This window comes from Piliocolobus tephrosceles, chromosome 3, assembly GCF_002776525.5.
Source record: "Piliocolobus tephrosceles isolate RC106 chromosome 3, ASM277652v3, whole genome shotgun sequence".
NCBI lineage: Eukaryota > Metazoa > Chordata > Mammalia > Primates > Cercopithecidae > Piliocolobus > Piliocolobus tephrosceles.
This window is the reverse complement of record NC_045436.1, coordinates 36,514,019-36,538,573: the sequence shown is the minus strand read 5'-3', so window position 1 is coordinate 36,538,573 and position 24,555 is coordinate 36,514,019. Positions and strand designations below refer to the sequence as shown.

Genomic DNA, 24,555 nt, shown 5'->3' with positions numbered 1-24,555 from the left:
TGGGAACTCAGTCCCAGACTAGATTAGTTTGGGAAGAGTGCCATTGGATTGACTAAGTACTGTTAATGTGGCCTATTCCCTCAGTTCACATACTTATATTCGCCCCAACACCCTAAATAACCTGAGGGAAAAAGTCTTTTCACATTCTATTTTTGGTCTGTCCTCTGGTACATATGACTGGCAGTGACAACCTGCTTTAAAGAGACCTCCTGAGCACTGACCATGAAGATGAAATATTAGTAAATGCTAATCTAGTTGTATATAATCTAGAAATAAAATGTCTGGTAAAAGTAAACCACCTTTGGCTGAAGCCATGAAGTAATAAAAAAGCTCAGCCTTCATCGGAATTATGTTTCACAAACCCCAGGGGATGAAAGTTTTCCAAAGGAAATCTCAGAATTTAGTGGGGAATGCTCAATTATCCTGCCTTCTGCCAGGAAGGAATAGAAATCCTCTGCCAGAAAAACAGGAAACCTCTTGGATTAAGAGTTTTTTTCTAATAACAAGTAAAATATTTATGATGTGGGGCTTATATATTGTTACCAAGCATTTGCTGACACTGCATATAGTTTTAGATCATTCTATTTCCTGAACACATGAAGGCAAGCAATATGGTAAAATATCCAAATGCAACCCAAAGTATAGTCTTCTCTCACTGGGGAAATCCCTTGCAAGTACCCCTTAGCTCATATGGTCCCTCAGCAAATAATTATTGAACAGCTTCTATAAGCTGTGCTTTCTGCTGGCTTGTATCAGACTTGGACCAAAATAAGGTGCAAATGACCAGTATTATAGTCTTTCTGTGGGATATTTGAATTTTCATTTGAGTTTGTTTATTACAACATATTTTAATGAGAAGTGTGAATACTTTTTTCCTTTTTGAAATAGGGTCTCCCTCCAATACCCAGGCTGGAGTACAGTGGCACAATCATAGCTCACTGCAACCTCGAACTCCCAAGCTCAAACAGTCCTCCCACCTCAGTCTCCCAAGTAGCTGGGACTACAGGCATGTGCCACCACGTCCAGTTAATTTTTAAAATTTTCTTTGTAGAGACAGAGGTTTGCTGTGGTGCCCCGGCTGGTCTCGAACTCCTGGCCTCAAGTGATCCTCCCACCTTGACCTTCCAAAGTGCTGGGATTACAGGTGTGAGCCACGGCACCCAGCTGAGAAATGCATAAAAGAAACTTTGAGCAGACAATGCATAAAAGAAACTTCCAATTGATGTTTCAAGCCTATTCCTAAAAGGCCTGCAGAGGAGCAAAGTACATGAAATTACATCTTTATGTGACAAAAGTGTCTTTCTAAACCTCTTACGTACTATGTACCTACTTGAAACTATGATAAATATGAAACTTAAAATTATCTTGGACATGGTTTGAAGGACTTTTATCTGAATTTGGTTCACCAGAAAAGATTTTTTCCAAAACACATGTTTGAGCGCAGTATGAGCAAGCTGAGTGCTTTATTCCTAGGAGAATCTTCTCCAGAAAGCACTATGGAACATAGTGAGTCTTAATGAGGAAGGAGGTATCCCTTGGTTGGTCTTACAAATGCCACCCGAATCATAGCTAAGAGCCTCCTCTCATTCACTTATCCTCTCATTCACTCATTCAGCAGTGTTGTTGAATACCTACTAAATGTATGGTATTATCTAGGCTCTGGGTGGGAGAGTTCCTGGGCTTAGGGATTTAAAATCTTATATTTCATAAATTGGGTATAAATAAAAGGAATTTGGTGACTGCCTTCACTTTGTGAAAATCCATCAAGCTGCATTAAGATTTATGCCCTTTTCTATGTTGTGTTATACGTCAAGAAAAAGTTTCTCCTGAAAGTGCTTTGGGAATTGAAAACTGGAAGACATTATCTCCAGTTGAGAAAACAGGGTAATACTTCTACAAGGAAGCTAACTTTCTGGCTTTATATTATATTGTTACTGACAGTTCATCATTGTCAGGGTAAGTCATCATCATCATCATCCCCAGAGCAGCTACAACATATTAAGAACTTATTATGTACCAAAGCCAGGTGCCATCTGAATTCTTCGTGCATACTAACCTACTTATTCTTCATAGTAGCCCTGTGAAGTAGTTACTATTACTGTCTCCATTTGACAGAGGCAGAAATTGAGACACAGTGAGGCTGAAAATTTGTTCAAGGTCATTCAGCTAAATAAGTGGTGAAGCCAAGAGGCAAACAGATCAAACCTGAATTCTTATTTGGATAAGTCTCTTAGCCAAATAGTAGCAGTTCTCAAAGTGTAGTCCAGGAACTCTTGTGGGTCCCAAGACGTTTTCAAGCAGTCTTCAAGGTCAATGCTATATTCATAATCATATGAAGACATTATTTGCTTTTTTCACTCTCATTCTCTCAAGACTGTACAGTGGAATTTTCCACATGCTATGTGATATATGCTATCACAACGAACTCAATGCAGAAGCAGATACAAATCTCCAGCTATCTTCTGTTAAGCCAGACGCTGCAGATATTTACAAAAATGGAAAACAATGCCATTCTTCCCATAACATGTTTTTGTTTTTCACAATATATTTATTTTCATAAATTACATTATTCACATTAACATTTAATGGGCTTATTACTGCTTTTCATAAATTAAATACTTTAAAATTTTTATCAGTTCTAATTTTTAAAAATTTGATTAAATACTAATTTTTAAATTTTTTGTAGAAACAGAGTCTCGCTATGTTTCCCAGGCTGGTCTCAAACTCCTGCCTCAAGTAATCCTCCAGCCTTGGCCTCCCAAAGTGCTGGGATTATAGGCATAAGCCACTGCACCCAGCCTAGCTTCAATTTTTAATATAAGAAATATCTATAAATATAACCCACATACACAAAAACTCTTTTAGAGCCCTCAATAATTTTTAAAGATTATAATGGGGTCCTGAGATCAAAATGTTTGAGCACCACAGCCCTATACTGTTCTGCCTTAGGGGAGTGGATACCCAAAAGCTGGTTTTATGGTTATAGAAGGAGCTTAGAAGTCAGCTCCACTTCTGAGACCTGTCACATAAAAATGTATCCTTCCTTTTCTCCTGTGAAGCTGGACTTAATAATGCTGACATTCTGGGGTGGCTCTCATTTAATTATGAGAGACTGCAAGGCAAGTGCTTAGTGTAGAGTAAGCCCTCAACCTGTGGCCCAGAACCAGGAACTTTTCTTGTGTCATCCACAGGTGATGGAATTTTACTGCCAGTCCTGTGAGACTGCCATGTGTCGGGAGTGCACGGAGGGGGAGCACGCAGAGCACCCCACAGTTCCGCTCAAGGATGTGGTGGAACAGCACAAGGCCTCGCTCCAGGTTCAGCTGGATGCTGTCAACAAAAGGTGGGGGACCCTTCCCCAAACCCCCAACTGGCTACCTGTACTTGAGGCCTGGCCTCATGGCCTCTTGTCTAGGTATAGCAGGAGGTTCATATTTCCCTTGAGATATCAGGCTTTGTGGGTAAAGAAGTTATTTTATCATGGATTTGTTGTCATAAACTAATGAGTGTGGAAGGTTGTCTTCTGCCTGTTGGTAGAACTCCAACCTCCTTATGTTATGAGTGGCATTTTTCTTTTAGTACCCAAGTATGATTACATGAATTAAAGTACACTCAAAGAAAGTGCTCTCAGGAGAGTTCTGGAATTCATCCCTGAAACCAGGCTCTCTGAGGAGCCTTCGTTATCTGCTGTTCCTGACACACATACAGGCCATTTTGTTGGCTGTGACTGGCTCCTTTCTATCTGAGCTCTGCAAAATGGTCTTGAGCAATGATTGCTAATTTTCCTTGTTTTCCTGCTTCCAAGTTCCTTCTTTGGCACAGAAATGAAGGAACAGAGTAGCTGAGTGGTGCATGAGAAAGACCAAAGAGAGGAAATGAGAAGCTGGCAGGAAAGCAGACAAAATAAACCTCTCTACTGATAGCTGCAGTGAGAAAAGTGTGGTTGTTCAATAGTAATTCAAAGAACTTGGAAACTTACGAGAAGTTCTCAAGAAACTGAGTATGGATAGTGTTTTATGTGGCTAGGGGAAAAGATACAACTATCTAGAATAGTGGTTCTCGGCCATTCAGCAATGCCTGGAGACATTTTTTGTGTCACAACTGTGTGTTTTGGCAGGGGGTTGGGGAATGGGAGGCAGGGCAGGGAGAGCTATTGGCATCTGGTAGAAGACAGGATGCTGTTAAACATCCTACAATGCACCAGACGGCCCCTGCAACAAAGAATTAACCTGGCCAGAATGGCTTTTCAGAGAACTTCAAGTCTTTATACCCTTAATGAATTATCAAAATTGGACAATTGATGGTAGATTGAAATTGACAATTTTGATTGTCTCACAGTCTCTTCTCTCTAAGGCAGTAATTATGTCATATCTTTTTCTGTTCTCTGGTTATTGTTTTTTAAAGATGATGAAAGGCATAGAAATTTTTTAAAACAAAATGTAGTGTTTAGATAGATTTTGGAATATTTCTGGGTTGAGGTTAAATAATGACCTTTAACGACTGTCCACCAGGCTCCCAGAAATAGATTCTGCTCTTCAGTTCATCTCGGAAATCATTCATCAGTTAACCAACCAGAAGGCCAGCATTGTGGATGACATTCATTCCACCTTTGATGAGCTCCAGAAGACTTTAAATGTGCGCAAGAGTGTGCTGCTTATGGAACTGGAGGTCAACTATGGCCTCAAACACAAAGTAAGACCAGAATCATTACAGATGTCCTAGAAGAGACATGATATCCAAGGGCACTAGCTTATTGTTTCCTAATAGCAACAAGGGGTCCTTAAGTGTCATCATTGTATAGTAAACTATAGTTTTCACTGAATGTAATATCCAGCTATTTTTTCCCCTATTTTCAGCAAAATTCGATGACTCTGTGACTTTAAGTACTAGTTTATAATTTGACAAGAGGCACGGTTGAATATAATATAATGCTTTCAGGATTTAGAGTTAAACTGGATTGTTTTCATTCCTCAATTATAACGTGAAATAGTTTCTTAATTGCTCTCTCACCCGCACCAACCTGTTAGTCAGCTTCAAATTGAACCCTGACTGCAGCCTTTGTTTAACTCTGCGTATCTGTTCACAAAACAGGGATGAAAAACCTCTGGTGTTCAGGTGTGGAGAGTTTTCATTTGTTTACTTCCTATTCCTTTAGATGGTGATGGGGCAGCTTTGGACACTGGGGAAAGATACCGAATAATGAATATTTCCGATGTCAGGCATAGCAATTAGTTTGCTATGCTCTTGGTTTTCTGTTTTCCCCTCTCCAAAACACATGAGCCAAGAAATACATGTGTGGAAGAGAGGGCAAGGCGGAAGGGAAACCTCGAGAAGGTACTGGGAATACAATTTAGGACGTTGCATTAGCACTTGGTTCCCTGGGTTGACAAACACCACTTGCTCAGAGCCACCTGCGTGGGCAGGTGCAGAGCCTCCTCCTCTCCGGGGGAGGGCACTGCCCCGGGCTGGGCCCCGCCCTGTGGAACAGCTCACCAGGCCTCCTGTTTTCCCGCAGGTCCTCCAGTCGCAGCTGGATACTCTGCTCCAGGGGCAGGAGAGCATTAAGAGCTGCAGCAACTTCACAGCGCAGGCCCTCAACCATGGCACGGAGACCGAGGTCCTGCTGGTGAAGAAGCAGATGAGCGAGAAGCTGAACGAGCTGGCCGACCAGGACTTCCCCTTGCATCCGCGGGAGAACGACCAGCTGGATTTCATCGTGGAAACCGAGGGGCTGAAGAAATCCATCCACAACCTCGGGACGATCTTAACCACCAACGCCGTCGCCTCAGAGACGGTGGCCACGGGCGAGGGGCTGCGGCAGACCATCATCGGGCAGCCCATGTCCGTCACCATCACCACCAAGGACAAAGACGGTGAGCTGTGCAAAACCGGCAATGCCTACCTCACCGCCGAACTGAGCACCCCGGACGGGAGCGTGGCAGACGGGGAGATCCTGGACAACAAGAACGGCACCTATGAGTTTTTGTACACTGTCCAGAAGGAAGGGGACTTTACCCTGTCTCTGAGACTCTATGACCAGCACATCCGAGGCAGCCCGTTTAAGCTGAAAGTGATCCGATCCGCTGATGTGTCTCCTACCACCGAAGGCGTGAAGAGACGCGTTAAGTCCCCAGGGAGTGGCCACGTCAAGCAGAAAGCTGTGAAAAGACCCGCAAGCATGTACAGCACTGGAAAACGAAAAGAGAATCCCATCGAAGACGATTTGATCTTTCGAGTGGGTAAGGAGAGGGCTTCTGTGCCTGATGCCTGAGCTGGCACTGGTTAAGGGGTAACTGGGCACGTGTCATTGCAAATAGCAACACTGCAGCCAGGAACTCTACCTGCAGGTGTTGGGAGATGTACTGCTGTAAAATTTGATACCTTTGTTAGTCGAGCTTATGCAGCCTCCTCCAGAGATGATATTTCCTTCTCTTCCGCCTCTAGTCTCCTCCCTACTCCCTCCTTTCTGTTCTTCCTCCTCTTTAAAACACAAGGGCTGCATATTCATTGTAGGAGATTACAAGCCGAAAATAAGCAAAAAGAGAAATAGAGAAATCATAGCACCCGTAATCTGAAAATCTTAAAGGAAAAATGGTCAATCCTCCCCCCACCCCCACCCCCACCACCAACGCCCCTCTTCCCTTCTTGTGCCAGAGCTGAGGCTGTACGCTGGGCAGAGCATCTGATGCCTCCCTGTCACTACTTCTGCATTGCAGGAGGGAGGGGACGTGTGCATTGCAAGTTGCAACCACCTCTAGCTGTGTGTAGCTGGAGAGCAGCCGGAAGGAGAGGAGGAGGGGTGGAAACTTGGAGAAAGAATGGGGTTGGGGCGAGGTTGGGGTGGAAGCAAGAAGGTGCAGGATGAGCCAAGAGAGTTGGAATTGCAAATAGCCCTTCCCTCCTCTGATTTGTGGTCGCTGTCTTTTTAAACTGTCTGTGTTCTCAGTAGAAGGCAGCTACATGTAAACAACAAAGGGCTTGATAATTCTTAAGGGGAGAAAAGTCTGCATTTTAGTTGGCTTCAAAAAGTAACTCCAGCAGCCTTCTCTTCCTCCCTCTTCCATCTAACAATGCAGTATCTCTGAAAGGGTGCTGCACTGTATGTTAGCTGGCACATGTAGAAAAACAATTCTGTGGTTCAATTAAATTGGGGAAACCTTAGGCTAAATGAAGGAAGTTGACTTTTTAAAATTTCCGAACTTCTTAAAACCTTTAGAATCTGCTGATGTGCATTGTAAGTCTCTTAGGCAGGAGAAGGGTAGATAACAGGCAGCACATCCAAACTTCCAACCATAGAACTTTTTCCATGGGAAACATCTTGGGAGATCAAGGCTCTGTGGAACATTCTTGGGCAGAGCTGCTCAATGTTAATGCTTTAGGCTGAATCTTGGTAAAGACCATGATATGATATGTAACTTGTCTGTTCAGAGCGTGGAAGCCCTCATACATTCACAGCCAGATGTGTGATATGGGTGCAGGGGTTGTTGGTTCTCCACCAGAGCAGAGTGGATGAGCTTGGGTGGATGCAGGACTGGGAGGCGCCCAGGTCTGCCACTCTGGTTCAACTGCTTACTTGAGCCTTGGGCAAATCTTTCAGCTTCCCTGAACTTCAACTTCTATGTCCATGAAATGAAAATGCAAAAATATTTGCTTATCAGAACTATTCTAAGTTCCAAGCTGAATGCTTGACATGTAGGAGGAGCTAAATGAATGAGAGCTATTGTTTTTGCATGTATAATTGATAAGGCTTTTAGATTATCCCTACTACCTTTTCGTTTCAAAAAACTTGCTGGCTCCCCACTGATCTCTTGCATTACAAAGAAATTCATTTTCTCATTTAAACCTCCACCCACCACACCTCCCACCAAGTGACCCCAGTCTACTCCCCTAGGCCATGTGCAGTGAAAGACTCAGAACTAGAATTGGGCAGATCTGGGTCGGAATCTCGATTCTTCTCACCAGCTGGGCAACTGACTTGCCCTTTTTGAACAGTGTTTTCTCCTCTGTAAAGCAAAGGGAATGAAATATTATATAAATCTTAAGGTTGCTGTTGGGGGTGAAATGAGAGAATTCTTGTAATACGCCTGGCATGTTGCCTGTGTACAGCAAGAGCTCAATTAATGGTAGCTAAGATTTTACTCTTGTTATTCGTCGTCATCATCATCATCATCTCTGATACCCACTTGAGGAAAGAGATATGTCTTTCTCAGGGGTTTCCTGTGCTCAAACTATATTGGTTTTGAGCCCCCAGCTCCCACCCCAGGGACAAGGGGGTGTATCTTCTCCCCTCCTACCCATTGAGAAATGCAGCCATAGTGATGTATTGGCACTGCTGGAAAGGTGTTTAAATGTGTAAACATTCATAAAGAACTTAGAACAGTGCCTGGCACGCAGCACGATGTCTGACTTTATCAATGAAGTAAAGATGCTGTCTTAGTTTGCTAAAGCTGCCATAACAAAATTCCACAGTCTGGGTGGCTTAAATGACACACATTTATTTTCTCACAGTTCTGAAAAACTGGAACTGTTTTAGAGTTAGAAGTCTAAAATCCCGGTGCTGGGAGGGTGGGTTTCCTCTGAGGCCTCTGTCCTTGCAGATAGCCACCTTCTTGCCTCTTTGTCCTCATGTAGTCATCCCTTTGTGGCTTGGCCCCTACTGTCTCTTCCTCTTCCTGTAAGAACACCAATCGTATTGGATTAGGGCCCCACTTTAACAGCCTCATTTTAATTTAATCACCCCTTCAAAGACCTAATCTCCAAATGTGTATATATTCATGGTGTACAACATGATGTTTTGATATATGTATACCTTATTGAATGGCTAAATCAGACTAACATATGCATTACCTCACATATTTATCATTTTTTTTGTAGTGAGAACACTTACAATCCACTCTTTCAGCAGCTTTCAAGTGTATATAATTTCTTTTTTCTTGTTATTGAAACAGGGCCTTGCTCTGTTGGCCAGACTGGAGTACAGTAGCATGATCATGGCTCATTGTAGCCTCTACTTCCTGGGCTCAGGTGATCCTCCTACCTCAGCCTCCCAAGTAGCAGGGACCACAGTTGCATGTCACCAAGCCCAGCTAATATTTGTTTTTGTTTTTTTGTAGGGATTGGGTCTCACTATGTTACCCAGGCTGGTCTCAAACTCCTGGGCTCAAACAATCTGCCCATCTCGGCCTCCTGAAGTTCTGGGATTACCATCATGAGCCACCATCCTGGCCATAATATATTAACTACAGTCACCATGATTTACAATAGTTCCCTTGAACTTATGCCTCTTTTTAAACTAATTTTTTTTGTCTTTTGATCAACATCTCTCCAGTCCTTTTACCCCCACTCTTCCCAGCCTCTGGTATCTACCATTTTACTGTCTGTTGCTATGAATTCAACAATTTTAGATTCCTCATGTAAGTGGGATCATGTATTATTTGTCTTTCTGTGCCTGGCATAATGTCCTCCAAGTTCACCCTTGTTGTCACAAATGACAGGATTTCCTCTTTTTGAAGCTGAATAGTATTCCACTATATATATATAGTGGAATATATATATATATGTTATATATATATTACATTTTCTTTATTCATTTGTTGATGGACACTTAAGTTGATTCCATATCTTGGCTATTGTGAACAGTGCTGCAGTGAAACATGGGGGTGCAGATATCTCTTTGACATCCTGACTTCATTTTCTGTAGATATTTTAGATACAGTGAGTTCTAGATTTCTCTTCAAAGAATCAGTATGTCAGTATGTTCAGTTCTTCGTCCTCCATTTTAAAGTTTAACTTCCTCGTAGTTTCAGAAACAACCTTTTCCATCAGTTTTAATTGGTAGTTCACATCTGTTCCCCTGGTCACCTTCTCCATCCTGACTCATCCCGATCACCTGCTTTGACCTGAGTCACCTCTGTCACCTGCTCTGACCTAAGTCACCTTTAGTTACCTGTTCCTAACCGTCCTTCCCACCAAAATACTCACCTCACCACTCTGGCTCATACCCCTACTCTCTTTAAAATAGCCAATCAGAATTAGCTTAGACTGTGTGGTCCAACCCTAGCCAATAGGGGAATGACGCAACAGTAGGGGCTACTGGCATCAGGAATAAGAACTCCTTCCCCTCCCTTGTCCAGGTGTGCTCTCGCCATTACTCCATTTGCAAGTTGCAGTCTTCTATAGAAGTAAAAATTGCCTTGCTTAGAAAATTAAATTTATGTTCGAGTGCTATTTCTTTGCGGCACCAAAAATTTGTTTCTAACAGATATATACCCAGTACTGGGATTGCTGGTTCATATGATAGTTGTATTTTTAATTTTTTTAAGAACTTCCATACTGTTTTCCATAATGGCTGTACTAATTTACATTCCCACCAACCTGTGCCGGGGTCCACTGTCTCCACATCTCTGCCATCACTTGATATCTTTTATGTGTTTTTTGAGACAGAGTCTTGCTCTGTTTCCCCAGGTGGGAGTACAATGGTGAGATCATGGCTCACTGCAGCCTCAACCTCCAGATCTTCCCACTAAAGCCCCCCAAGTAGCTGGGACCACAGGCATGTGCCCCCATACCTGACTAATTTTCTCTTTTGTGTTTCTGGTAATAGCCATTCTAACAGGTATGAGGTATTATCTTATTGTGGTTTTAATTTGCATATCCTGATGATTAATGATGTTCAACTTTTTTTTTTTTTTTTTTGAGATGGATTCTCACTCTGTTGCCAGGCTGGAGTGCAGTGGCATGATCTCAGCTCGCTGTAACCACCGCCTCCCAGGTTCAAGTGATTCTCCTGCCTCAGCTTCCCAAGTAGCTGGGACTATAGGTGTGCACCACCACGCCTAGCTAATTTTTGTAGTTTTGGTAGAGACAGGGTTTCACCATGTTGGCCAGGATGGTCTCAATCTCTTGACCTTGTGATCCACCCACCTTGGTCTCCCAAAGTGCTGAGATTACATTTTTGATATACTGGTTGGCCATTTGTATGTCTTCTTTTGATAAATATCTATTCAGGTTCTTTGCCTGTTGTTGTTGTTGTTGTTGTTTTAATTTTATTTGTATTTTAAAAATAGACATGGAGGCCGGCCTCAGTGGCTGATGCCTGTAATCCCAGCACCTTGGTAGGTCAAGGTGAGTGGATCACCTGAGGGCAGGAGTTCAAGGCCAGCCTAGCCAACATGATGAAACTTCATCTCTACTGAAAATACAAAAATTAGCCAGGTGTGGTGGCAAACGCCTGTAGTCCCAGCTACTCAGGAGGCTGATGCAGGAGAATCACTTGAACCCAGGAGGCAGAGGTTACAGTGAGCCAAGATCGCGCCACTGCATTCCAGCCTAAGTGACAGAGCAAGACTCTGTCTCAAAAAAAAAAAAAAGACATGGGGTCTCACCTTGTTGCCCAGGCTGAATTCAAACTCTGGGCTCAATGGGCTCAAGCGATTCTCCCATCTCAACCTCTGGAGTAGCTGGAACTATAGGCATGCACCACCACACCCAGCCAACCTTTGCCTATTTTAAAATCAGGCTATTTTTTTTTCATTCTGTTGAGTTGTTTGAATTCCTTGTGTATTTCGGATATTAACCTCTTATCAAGATGTAATATTCTCCCATTCTGTACGTTGTCTCTTCACTCTGGTGATCCTTTGCTGTACAGCTCTTTAGTTTGATGTAATTCCATGTGTCCATTTTTGCTTTTGTTGCCTGTGCTTTTGCATTTATATTCAAAAAACCATTGCCCAGAACAGTGTCATGGAGTTTTTCCCTATGTTTTCTGCTAGTGGTTTTACAGTTTCAGGTGTTATGTTTAAGCCTCTGATCCAGTTTGAGTTGATTTTTGTATATGGTGTGAGATGAAAGTCTGATTTCATTCTTCTGCATGTAGCTATCCAGTTTTCCTAGCATCATTTATTGAAGAGACTGATCTTTCCTCATTGTGTGCTGTTGGCATCTTTGTTGCAAATCAACTGTAAATGTGTGGATTTTTTTCTGTGCTGTCTATTCTGTACCAATGGTCTATGTTTTTATGCCAATACCATGCTGTTTTGATTACTATAGCTTTGAAGTCGATTTTGAAATAAGATGGTATGATGCCTCCAGCTTCATTCTTTTGGCTCAACATTGCTTTGGCTATTTGGGAGTTTTTGTGGTTCCATATGAATTTTAGGATTGCTTTTTCTATTTCTGTGAAAAATGTCATTGATATTTTGATAGCAGTTGGATTTTAGATCACTTGGGGGTATGGGCATTTTGTTAATATTCTTCCAATCTATGAATATGAGCCATCTTTTTATTTATTTCTGTTGTCTTCAATTTTTTTCATCAATGTCTTATAGTTTTCTGTGTACCGATCTTTTACCTCCTTGGTTAAATTCATTCCTACATTGTTGTTGTTGATCTTTTCTTGCACTCCTCTTTAACTTTACATTCAAATCCAGTATCTAGTCAAAAGACAACACTCACTATGCAATAATATACCTCAAAAAACATTTCTAGGGCACCTAGTGCCTGGCAGGCATTATTCTAGGTGATGGGAATATAGAGATGAAAGAAATGACATCTCTGTCACCCTCTTCAGCTGACAGTTTGGGATGATAGATGTATGAGCAACTAACAGCATGAGATAGGTGATGGTAAGCTATAGAAATGGGAAGGAATTTAAACCAGGACTTTAATGATGGGTAGGACTTACCCAGGTTGGCAGGCAGAATTGGTGTCCCAGGCAAAGGGACCAGTGTCAAGAGGTACAGGAAGGTGAAGAGGAGAGGACATGATTGTTATTTCAAAGACACATCCCATATAGGGTGAAAAAGTTCAGAGAAATGAAAAGTAATGAGGTTGGACAAATCAGCAGTGCAGGCTGCTTGAACACCCTCTGTGCTCTCACACACCTTTGTCCATGAATTCTTTTCCCAATTTTATCCTTGCCTCAAAAACCACCTTCTTTTTCAGAATCCACTTTGATTATTATTACTTATGCTTGGGTCTTATTACTCAAGATGGTAAATTCCTTGAGGTCAAGGATGGTGTCTTTAATCACATATAATTCCCGAAAAGTACCCAGAAGAATGCTTTGCATAAGTACTTTGCTGATTTGAATAGGATAAGTCGTGAACTACCTTATGATTTAACTTCCCTCTCACCACTGTCAGGCTCCGGTTTGGAGGCCCAGGAACACACAGATCAGGTGACAATGCATTCAGCTGCAGGGGTAATCATTCATACATATTCACATGCATGGGACTATGCTAGGCAATATCAAACAGCACTGGCCGAAGAACTTGGCTTTTCAACATTCGTACCTTTGACTACAAATCAGTGGAGTTTATGTTATAATTAAAACAGTTCAACTTTTGGCTGGATGTGGTGGCTCATGCCTATAATCCTAGCACTTTGGGAGGCTGTGGCAGGCGGACTACCTGAGGTCAGCAGTTTGAGACCAGCTTGGAGGCATTTATAGGAGATCTATTGGAAATGTTTCCCAGGAAGCAGGGAGATGATTAAGAAGTTTTTGCAGTAGTCCACATGAGCTATTATAAGTGCCAGAATTAAGAGTGATGTGATGGAGTAGAGAGAAAACAGTATGTTTATAAAATGCTTTGGAAGGAGAGAGAGAAATTTGGTGAACAATTTAAACTCCCAGCTGTTAGACTTGAGTGCTGTAGGGAAGTGATGCAGTAAAGTAGATAGTTAAGGCTGTGAACTTGGAAGCTAGACTGCCCCAACACTGGTACTTTTCTATCTGTGCAATTTTTGATAAGTTGCTTAGCCTCTCAGTGCCTCAGTTTCCTTTATAAAGTTACAAAGTTTCCTTTGTTTTGAGGATTAAATTAATTAACAGCAAAAAAAGTTTGGAACAATGCCTGGCACTAAATAGTGTCCAATACATTTTAGAGAGGCAAAGTAGGTAGTACTAGTTAGCGTATTCATAGTTGTAGTCTAGAACTAATAGTTAACATAATTAGTTAGAAACATGGTAGATAAAGAGCTTGTCTCAGTCCATTTTCTGTTGCTGTAACAGAATACCTGAGACTGGTTAATTTATAAGGGAAAGAAGTTTATTTGGCTCGTGGTTCTGGAGGCTGTGAAGTCCAGAGGCATGGTGACAGCTTCCGGCTAGGGCTTTTGTACTGCATCATAATATGGTGGAAAAATGGAAGGATAAGTGAGCAAATGCAAAAGAGACCACAAGAGCAAGCTCAGCTCCCTTTTAAGACAATTCATTCTTGTGAGAACTCACCCCTCCAAAATGCTATTGATCTATTCATGAGGGCTCTGCCCTCACAACCCAATAACCCCTTAAAAACCTGACCTCCCAACACTACCACATTGGGAATTCAGGTTCTAATAACCGGAACTTTTTCGGGGGGACCCATTCAAACTATAGCAGAGACCAAAAGTTTAGTTGCTTACGCCTGTAATCCCAGCACTTTGGGAGGCTGAGGCGGGCGGGTCACGAGTTCAGGAGTTCGAGACCAGCCTGACTAACATGATGAAACCCTGTCTCTACTAAAAACACAAAAATTAGCCAGGTGTGGTGGCAGGTGCCTGTAATCCCAGCTACTCAGGAGATTGAAGAATCGCTCTAACCCAAGAGGTAGAGGTTGCAGTGAGCTGAGATCATGCCATTGCACTCCAGCCTGGGTGACAGAACAAGACTCCATCTCAAAAAAAAAAAAAAAAAAAAAAAAGTTTAATTGCCCAGTTTGAATCCCAGCCTGCTATTATTAGCCATATGACTTAGGGGAACTCTCTGTGCCTTAGTTTATCTGTAAAATGGGAATGATATTAATGTATACCATATATGGTGAAGATTAAAATAATGCAAGTAAAGGCTTAGAGCAGTGCAGGCACATGGTGAGGACTCAATAAATATTGACTACTATTGTCATTATCATTATTAACCAAGAAAAGGAAGCTAAGATGAAGAGCATATATGTTTCAGTTTTGATCTTCCAGGTTGAAGTGTATAGTAGGCAGTTTGTAGTACAGGTTTGGAGCTCAGCAAAGAAGTCAGAGCTAGAGACATCAATTTGGAAGCAAAAAGTATAGAGAAGTTACTTCAAATCATGAGTTTCAGTGAAATGTCAAAGATAAATGTTGTCATTCAGGAAGGAATAGATGGGGAATGGAAGCAGGAGAAAGGAAGAGGCATTTTCTGAACCAGGCATTGTGCTACTTACAATTCTTAGTAGATATAATATACTTTCCATTCCCAATAGCCCTACAGTATCATATTTGTTATGCTGGAGCCAAGCCATACTGGCTTATTCAGTGACTTCATGTTGGTAGCTTGCAATTGGCCTTGATGAAAGCATTTACACTGTAGAAATGGGAAATGCTACAAATCAGAGCTCCCCTGTCCTCCGAGGCTCCCAGCCCTTGCCCTGCCAAGAGCCACATTACTAAGACAGCATACAATTATCCTTGCTGTTGAAGAAATGGAAGCTTAGAGAAGTGAAGCCCCTGCCTTTTAAATTGCACAATGATTCCTCTTCATTGAAAATGCCCTTTAACTACTGTGGTTTTCCAAAGTTGAGATATTTGATGCTTCTCATACTTGAAAACTTAATTGTATGCCCACTGTGAGTGAGTTATTACATTACTCTAATACTGTATTAGGAAACAATCCTGAATGAGTTTAGAGAAATAGTTTAGAGCATCTGTTGATGATGATTTAAAACACAGGGATTATATTTCCTTGACTGTTAAAGAGTTTGCTGACTAGAAGCCATGAGCTGGTTTTATCAGCTATTATACTAAAAAGAGTCATTGAACAAAGGGGAAGTCAGATGATGTAGGAGGGAGTGAAAGAATTACAGGGAAATAGTCTCAAATTGTTTAATTCATTATATACCATACCTTAATGAGTTGATGAGAAGTTAAATGAAACACTCGCTTTACTCTAGAACAGTGTAATTTAAAATGGATGTATAAAATTGCTTAGCATGAATCTGGAGACTTTACAGGAAAATATATATATATATTTAACTTGTTTCTAAAGTACAGATTCAGTTTATTAATCTGTTTATGACACAGTACACAGGAGGCAAAGTGTTTCACATCACAGACTTCACTTCCAACTCCTGGGAATGTTCATTTCTTTGGCTTACAGGAGAGACTAGACAGGAAAGCCAGGCACTGCTTAGGCAACTAAAATGAGGTTGGGGGCAATGTTAATATCATCCTCACAGAAACAGCCACAGGGACTGTTAGTCACAAGCTGGTTTTCTGGACCTGTTAGCTGGAAGCATGGGGAGCATCATTTCTGGATGCTCATGCTGTGTCGAGCTTCAGCCATCTCCAACACACAGGTACAGCACCCTTAGTGTCTTGCTGGATGTAATAGTACAGGGACTTGTTGTACTTCCTCTTGAATTCAGACCTAATTTTCAACATGTCCACCTCATTGTGGGAGACCATGATTCTGATCAGTACCTTTATCTCGAGTCCCCTTGCCCTTCATGGAGTGGTACAGCCAGTCAACAAAATACAGGGGTTTGTTCTGAATACACTGGACCAGCTTCAGGAAAGCATTTTCCAGGTCTCCATTAACCTCTTTCTTGATGTTCTCCAACATGTCATAAGGGCTGTAGCTCTTGTACCTATTAAATACTTTCTGGAGGTGGGACATGCTCTGCTCAGTCATGATGGTGATCCACTTGGGAACATCAGTTCCTTTCCTCTTCACCCCAGTGTCATAGAGATCCTGGGCATTTTGGTCAATCAGTTCATAATCAATGACAGAGCCATCCTCTGCTCTTCTACCCTTTGCTAGGGCAACGCGTCTGGTGACTTGCAGAAGTCACCAGATGTGTCCGAAATAATGTCCTTCTCTAGATCAGTCTTGTACATTTCCTTTAGACTCTGTACAATTTTCTGCAGCTCCTGGTTGGTTTTCGAGCAGATGATCTCAATGAGGGGGTCCTCGTTGGTTCCCAGCCCCTTCATGGAAGCTTTTAGCTCAGAAGCGTCATACTGAGCAGGTGTCTTTAATAGGCCCAAAGCCACTATCTAGGTGGCCAGATAAGGCTGACTTCAGTGCTGATGCAAGTTCCTTTTTGGTCCTTCTCTGATAGGTAAAGGCAATATCCTGTCTCTGTGCATTGCTGTGGTTAGTCAAAATATTGACAGTGGTGATCTCATCCATACCTTTGGTCTTGATGGCCATTTCAGTGTTCAAAGTGTCCTGTTCAGCATCAAAGTTGGTGTAGGCTTTGACTGACCCATATGCACTTAGGGGTGTAGAGTGTTCACCCTCCAAGCTGAGCTTGCACAGAATTTCATGAACAGTAGACATTTTGAAGGAAGCTGGACTGAGCCCTGAGATCTGAGAGTGTCCCCAGATGCTGAGCTGAAAATATATTATTTTATGCCCCTCTCCCCTGCCCCACCTCTGCAAACTACCACCTTTCCTCCCTAAAATATATGAGGAGGGAGGTCATGCAAAGTTGGCATCTTAGGTCATTATAGGACCATCACCCCATCCTTGAGAATCTCATCCTTGGGAACTCTTCTTGCATTTCAAGTGGGAAAAGATGTGACTAATATTGACTAAGTGCTAGGCACTGTGCTGTGGTATAGAGTGAGGTGAACAGGACAGATGTTGCTCCTGCCTTCAAGCAGCTTACAGTGTAGTGAAGGATACAGGCAGTTAAATAAAGTATCATGTGTTAAAGGATGGGGTTTTCTAAAGGATTTTAAAGAGAAAACATGATTCATGTGAGCTCAAAATGTAATTATCTTCACCCCTGAAACCCAGAAGAAGCCATGTGTGTATTGGGGGAAAAAGTGTTATGTAAAGGATCAGGGGAACCAGGTTTTATTCTTCCCCTTGTCTCTGACGATCTCTGCAATATGTCTAGCTTCAACTTTCTCATCTATAAAATGGGGATGATAATGTTTGTCCTGCTATCTCATGGGATGGTATGTGAGAGAATGTATATGAAAGTGCTATAAATATGATTGAACATTTTGTTTTCTAGCGATGTAATGGGGGTTGTAATTTACTCATTCGTTAATAACTTCTTCATGCACTTTTTCATGCAGCAAACATTTGTTAAGCATCTACTTGATTGAAGATCCTGTGTTAGATACTACACTTGGCTGAGTTTCATCTTGTTGCATCATTCCATTCAAAACATCTAGATTTATTTAGCACTGACTTCCTTTATTTCTTTCTTTATTTTTTATTATTATTTTTCCTTTTGAGATGGAATCTTACAGGCTGAAGTGCAGTGGCATGATCCCAGCTCACTGCAACCACTGTCTCCTGGGTTCAAACCATTCCCTTGCCTCAGCCTCCTGAGTAACTGGGATTACAGGCATGTGCCACCATGCTCAGCTAATTTTTTGTATTTTTAGTAGAGATGGGGTTTCATTATGTTGGCCAGGCTAGTCTCACATTCCTGACCTCAAGTGATCCACCCGCCTTGGCCTCCCAAAGTGCTGGGATTACAGGTGTGAGCCATTGTGCCCGGCCACCTTTAATTTCACATGAAGTTGGAATGGGTGGTGAGAGGAAATCTGTGTTTATTGATCCCCTATTTCAGTCTAAGGGTTCACCTTCTGTAATCTTCCTGGAGGGGTAGGTGGAAGTGACCAGGAAGAATATGGGTGAGAAGCTGTTGAATTAAAAATTCATTTTGTGCTTCATAGGCTAGACTTGTATCTGGAAAAACAAAATGGTTTAATTATGGAATTATAGAATAATTGTCAAATTGATTATAGTTACTTTAAAAATTCTTGTTATTCATTTTACTAGCTAATATGTAACTATCAAATGAAATCTTTTACATTAAAGTAGATAAAAAAGATTTTATAAGTATTATATGTGTTTTGTGTTATTTATATTTGTTATGAAAGCACTAGTTTTTAAAATAGTTCTTGATGGCCATTTAAAATATATTTAGAATATAAATATATTTAGAATACTTTAGAGAGAGAGAAGAGACTTTCTACAAGTCTCTTCTTGTAGAAATAGAGTAGTGAAAAGCTTGAAGAGTAAGGCATGATCCCAAATTATTTCTAACTTCTGGAATTGTCTTAAGACACTTTACAAACACTTGAACATTTCAGCATAATGACAATATGCTATAGTGCTGCATCACCATCAAGATATTTCTAGTTTAACTGTTGGTGAAAATGGTCGGCATCAATTGTCCTCCCAAGTATATGCTGGTGGTGTCCTTTTAATCTTCAGGAGTAATGCACTGATCCTGCTGTGCTTTCAGATAGAGTTTAAAAAATAATAATAATCAATAATCTCCAATACGACAAAAGATGTCCATAAGAATCAGGAGATGTTACCAGGAATGCCAACCAGCCATTCAGAAACCGAGCCATGGAGCTTAAAGAAAAGATTTTTTTTAAACAATATTACAAAATAAGAATGGTAGTCCCTGTTTCATCTAGCTTCTTTCAAAAATATATAAGCAATGTTAGACAAACAGATGTTCCTGTGACCTTGTGATTGAATTTACATGTGGGCAACAGACTTGAGCTCTCCTTAAATTCAAACCAAGAATAAGAGCTGGACCAACACATTGCCCTTGAGTTCAGCAGAGGTCATGGAACCTCTTTCCAGCAGTGTGGTCTTTTGCAACACAGTCCATTGCTCTTGTGACCTAGTATTAGCAGGTATGGAACATCTCACATGCATTTCAAGCTAGGCATAGAGTCTTCCTTCTCCTTGCTCTGAATGGTATATTACTATGGCATCCAACTAAATATCTTTCCAAGTTTTAAAATTATACCCCAAAATGCAACTATTGCCCGTTTCTACTCACACTGAAAAAATGTATGTTTATTTCTGTAAAGAACAAAAAGTGTTAGTATTTTTTGCTCATATTTTCCCTCCTCCAACATCATGTCCATATTTTCAAAAGGAAAACAGACTCTTTTTGACTAAGACACCTCCTTGACTAGTACTAAAGCACTATTTTCTCTGTTTTTTTCTCTTCCTTTTATCAGCTGCTACTGCCTGCAGGGTCTTCTGAATAGAAAGGCATCGTTCTAGCAGGATAGACAAAAGGTTAGAGGAAGGAGAGCAGCAGGCAGTTTTTGTCCCTATCTGGACCACAAGGACAGTAAATCAGTGTTCATCTACTCTGTTTGGGTGTTTCTTAACCCCTTCTCTCTTTTTTTTTCAGTATCTCTTTTCCCCTACCTGTATGCCCTCTAAGCCCTGGATGCACTTTTAGCTTTATATAAGCAAGAATCTAGAACAGTCTGAGTTTTATACAGAATCACTTCTTCTTTGGTTTATGGTCCAGTCTCAGTTAATTGGTCCTCATTTCCTCACATTGTTTAATTCCATGCTTGTGTTTATCAATTTTTTTTTTTTTTTTTTTGTAGAGACGGGTTCTCACTGTGTTGCCCAGGCTGTCTTGAACTCTCTTGGCCTCAAGCAGTCCTCCTGCCTCAGCCTCTCAAAGTGCTGTGATTACAGCCACGAGCTATGATGCCTGGCCTATAAAATGTTTTTCATAAATGAAGTTTTTATTCCTGAGACCCTGGCTTGTCCATACCACCTTTGAAAAAGTATTTCTAAGCTGAGCATTTTAGAATTGTTTCTGTTTCTAGCCCATCTGTTTTGCTGTACCTGTTACCTAGCTGTTATTCAGACATGGGGGAAAGACGAAAAATAATACTTGTTTTAAAACAAATATAAAATAAAAATGGCAGTGCCTGTTTCATCTAGTTTCTTTCAAAAACATATAAGCAATGTTAGACAAATAGATGTTCCTCCAACCTTGTGATTTAATTTACATGTGGGCAACAGACTCAAGCTCTCCTTATCTTCAACCATGTTGGCACATATCCCCTTCGAGGGCCAGCCACTCCTTTCCTGCTCCCCACTACCAGAAACAACTCGCCATTTCAAGAATGTTCATTGATTCCATATTCATGCATGTTATTGGGATTCTATGTGGATCAAGTATCAAAGATCCTTTCTTCTGATACATTTGGATTAAAATATGACAGTATCTGGATCTCAAATTTTTCTTTCACGCTGGTGCTAGTAGATGAGATGCAGAGTTAGTGAGTAAACTTGATAGGGTCCATGATTCAATGAACTGACCACCACATGGGTATGGTGAGAACCAGCTCATCTATGATGATTCTGCCCAGCAGTTTTGTTGTTGATTTTATTCTAAGTTTAATCCATCAATTTCAATTCCTAAACCCAAAAATCTGTTTCAGAGAAATCTATTCCCAAACAGTGTTTAAGCAGGTGTTTGACATTAGCCATCACCAGTGCATCCTTGTCTACCCTTTCCTAAGGCACTGCATTGATGTCGAAAAACAAAATAGCAAATGGCTCTTTTTTTTTTTTTTTTTTTTTTTTTGAGACAGAGTCTTGCTCTGTCACCTAGGCTAGAGTGCAGTGGTATCATCTCAGCTCACTGCACCCTCCACCTCCCATGTTTAAGCGATTCTCCTGCCTCAGCCTACCCAGTAGCTAGGATTACAGGCACACACCACCATACCCAGTTAATTTTTGTATTTTTAGTAGAGATGGGGTTTCACCATGTTGGCCAGGCTGGTCTCAAACTCCTGACCTCAGGTGGTTCATCCACCTCAGCCTCCCAAAGTGCTGGGATTATAGGCATGAGCCACTGAACCCAGCCCAAATTGCTCTTTTGAATGTAAATGAAATTATAAACGTGAAGAATGGTTCTCTCTCTCTAACTAGGAAACATTTAGCTTTCTTCATGGTCATTTTTGAGCAAAATTCATTGTTTCCATTCATTAATATTTACATGATCTTATTGAAATAAATTATAAAAACTTCCTTTGAAACAAAACCAGATGTCTGTTAACCTGTAGATGATTTGCTGTTTTTCTCTCTGCCTCATCTATTCTTTTAAAAGAGAGTCTAGTATGGCCAGGTGTGGTGGTTATTATGGTATGTACCTATCGTTCCAACTACTGGAGAAGCTAACACCAGAGAATCGCTTAGGCCCAGGAGTTTGAGACCAGCCTGGACAATGTCGCAAGACCCTGTCTCAAACAAACAAAAGAAAACAAATCAAAAAAAGTATCTAGTATGGGTGGAAATATTTTCTTGGATTAATGAATTTCCTTTTGCCTTTCTTATTTAATCTACAAAGCACCCTGTGAGAATATGTTTTTATAATTTCAGGAAGAATATCCAGCCTGTGATATATTGAATCTTTGAAAATAATCTCTAAGTAAATCTGTAATATGAAAATCAGCCTACTGTTTTTATAACATCTGTGGCCTTCGGTTTGTTAAATGTACTGAAAGTCAAGTGTCCACGTTTCTTCCAAGAGCTGCTGAGTGAGAGGGTGGAATTTTGGCAAAACTGTAAAATAAGGCCCCTCTCCTGTTGCATATCCTCAGGGCAGGGCCCCTTTGCCAGGTTCCCTTCTCCCACTAAAACCCAGAATGGCAGGACCCAAACTGAGTCTGAACCATCCCAAATGCCCCCCACACCCCAAATGCAAACCAGGTCCACAAAGATAGAAGACAGGGGCAGAGTGAGCAGGGCTGAGAATGTTCATTCTGAGAATGCCATGCCCAAGGCAGCACAGACCTGGCAGATAGCAGTGGCATAGGGTAAAGCGGGAAAGCCATGTCAGATAAAGGCAGGCCATACTAGTTTTTATTAGGATGTCTTTGTGGGATCTAAGAATATTTTAAACATGTTTCTATCCTAAATGTGGCTTTTTTAAAGCAATTAGGTTGCTCAGTCACTTTTTTTTTTTTTAAACCATAGATTTAGAGGGAAACTGGTCCTGTTAGCTCAATTCAATGAAAAACAACAAGCGTTTGAAAAGAGTTATTAAGAGGCAGTTTATATTTCTCAAGTTAGTCTACATGTTGTTACTTAGGAAGTACTTTTTACTTTCTCAGGCCTGTAACAGATGATATGGGAGAAACAGAATTATAAAAAATAGTTTCCACCTTTTAAAAATATGCAGCTACAAATTAATAAGAGAAGATTGACATTTGCTTTAAAAAGTGATTTTGCAGAGACTATTGGTCAGGGAGAGAGGTTTAATAGCATATGGATTTGGTCATTGAGCAGGGAGGGTGCCCTTTTTTTAAAGTATATTTAAAAACAATGCATTCTCATCTACCTATGGAAATCTGAATTATTCTCTTGCTGAAACGGAGAAATCTAACCCTTTAGTGCTTAATTTTTACGGTTTTATCATTTATTTTAGGTACCAAAGGAAGAAATAAAGGAGAGTTTACAAATCTTCAGGGGGTAGCTGCATCTACAAGTGGAAAGATATTAATTGCAGACAGTAACAACCAATGTGTGCAGGTATAGCCCCTAATTATATACCTTTAACTACTTATATTGATAAAAATAGGTATAGTTACATATTTTCCTACTTCAGACTTAAGATATATGGTGTAAGGAGAAAAGCTTATGTGCATGTAGACTTTTCTTCAAATAGAGTTTGCATGTTCTGATCTCTGTATATATGGCAGATGTTTTTGCCTATGTCTTCCTCAGTGATGCCTGTGCTAGTTCACATTCCAATGAATGTAATTTATTTCACAGATATTTTCCAATGACGGCCAGTTCAAAAGTCGTTTTGGCATACGGGGACGCTCTCCGGGGCAGCTGCAGCGGCCCACAGGAGTGGCTGTACATCCCAGTGGGGACATAATCATTGCCGATTATGATAATAAATGGGTCAGCATTTTCTCCTCCGATGGGAAATTTAAGGTAAGATTAACTACTAATTGTTCACTAAACAATGGAGAGGAGGAATAGGAAATACAAGATGAAATTGTGTATTTCTTTTTTGAGATGCCATGCAGCATTCAACAATTCTTTATACACAAAGAGATCTGGACATCTAAGTTTGTGAAGTGAGAGTAACAGTGATAATTTCATAAGTCTATTCATATATATCCTAAATGTGGCTTTGTTTTTTAAAGCAATTAGGTTGCTCGGTCACTTTTTTCTTTACAACCATAGATTTAGAGGGAAACTGGTCCTGTTACCTCAATTCAATGAAAAACAACAAGCTTTCGAAAAGCATTATTAAGAGGCAGTTTATATTTCTCAAATGAGTCTACATGTTGTCACTTAGGAAGTACTTTTTACTTTCTCAGGCCTATAACAGATGATATGGGAGGAACAGAATTGTAAAAAATAGTTTCCACCTTTTAAAAATGTACAGGCTCATTTTGGAAAAAAGACTCATACACAAGAAATGACAGAAAACAATTTATGTCAGTCTCTAATGAGTCATACACACTGATACAATCTGAAAACATATTGTTAAAGTGTATAATATAGGATCTGGAAAGAAAAGAAAATGAAGGCTGAATTTCCAGAGAAAATGCACGTGGAGCTACACTTTGAGGGATCCCATTGTTTGATATATTTGCTATCATTCCCAGCATCAGCTTTTTGCAAATACAGATTTGACTCAGTGTCTTCACCAAATCACCAAAGAGTAGAAAGCCCTCTGGTGATAACAGAAATCTCTCTTATGAAGTGTCATCAAAGAATTGTATCAGCCTGCCCATTTTCTACATTTGTTCATAAGAAAATTATGAGACATCTTGTCA

General features: G+C 40.7%; 1 protein-coding gene and 1 pseudogene across 1 annotated transcript in view; one reads left to right on the top strand and one right to left on the bottom strand.

The window, feature by feature from the left end:
* Positions 1-24,555, top strand: part of TRIM2 (tripartite motif containing 2) — a 110,255-nt gene that overhangs the window by 67,263 nt on the left and 18,437 nt on the right. The window contains exons 4-8 of the mRNA XM_026454134.1: positions 3,192-3,343; positions 4,512-4,692; positions 5,516-6,239; positions 23,187-23,290; positions 23,534-23,701. Of these exons, the coding sequence (XP_026309919.1) occupies positions 3,192-3,343; positions 4,512-4,692; positions 5,516-6,239; positions 23,187-23,290; positions 23,534-23,701 (1,329 nt within the window). The remainder of the gene's footprint in view (positions 1-3,191; positions 3,344-4,511; positions 4,693-5,515; positions 6,240-23,186; positions 23,291-23,533; positions 23,702-24,555) is intronic.
* LOC111551833 lies at positions 16,267-17,338 on the bottom strand (annotated as a pseudogene).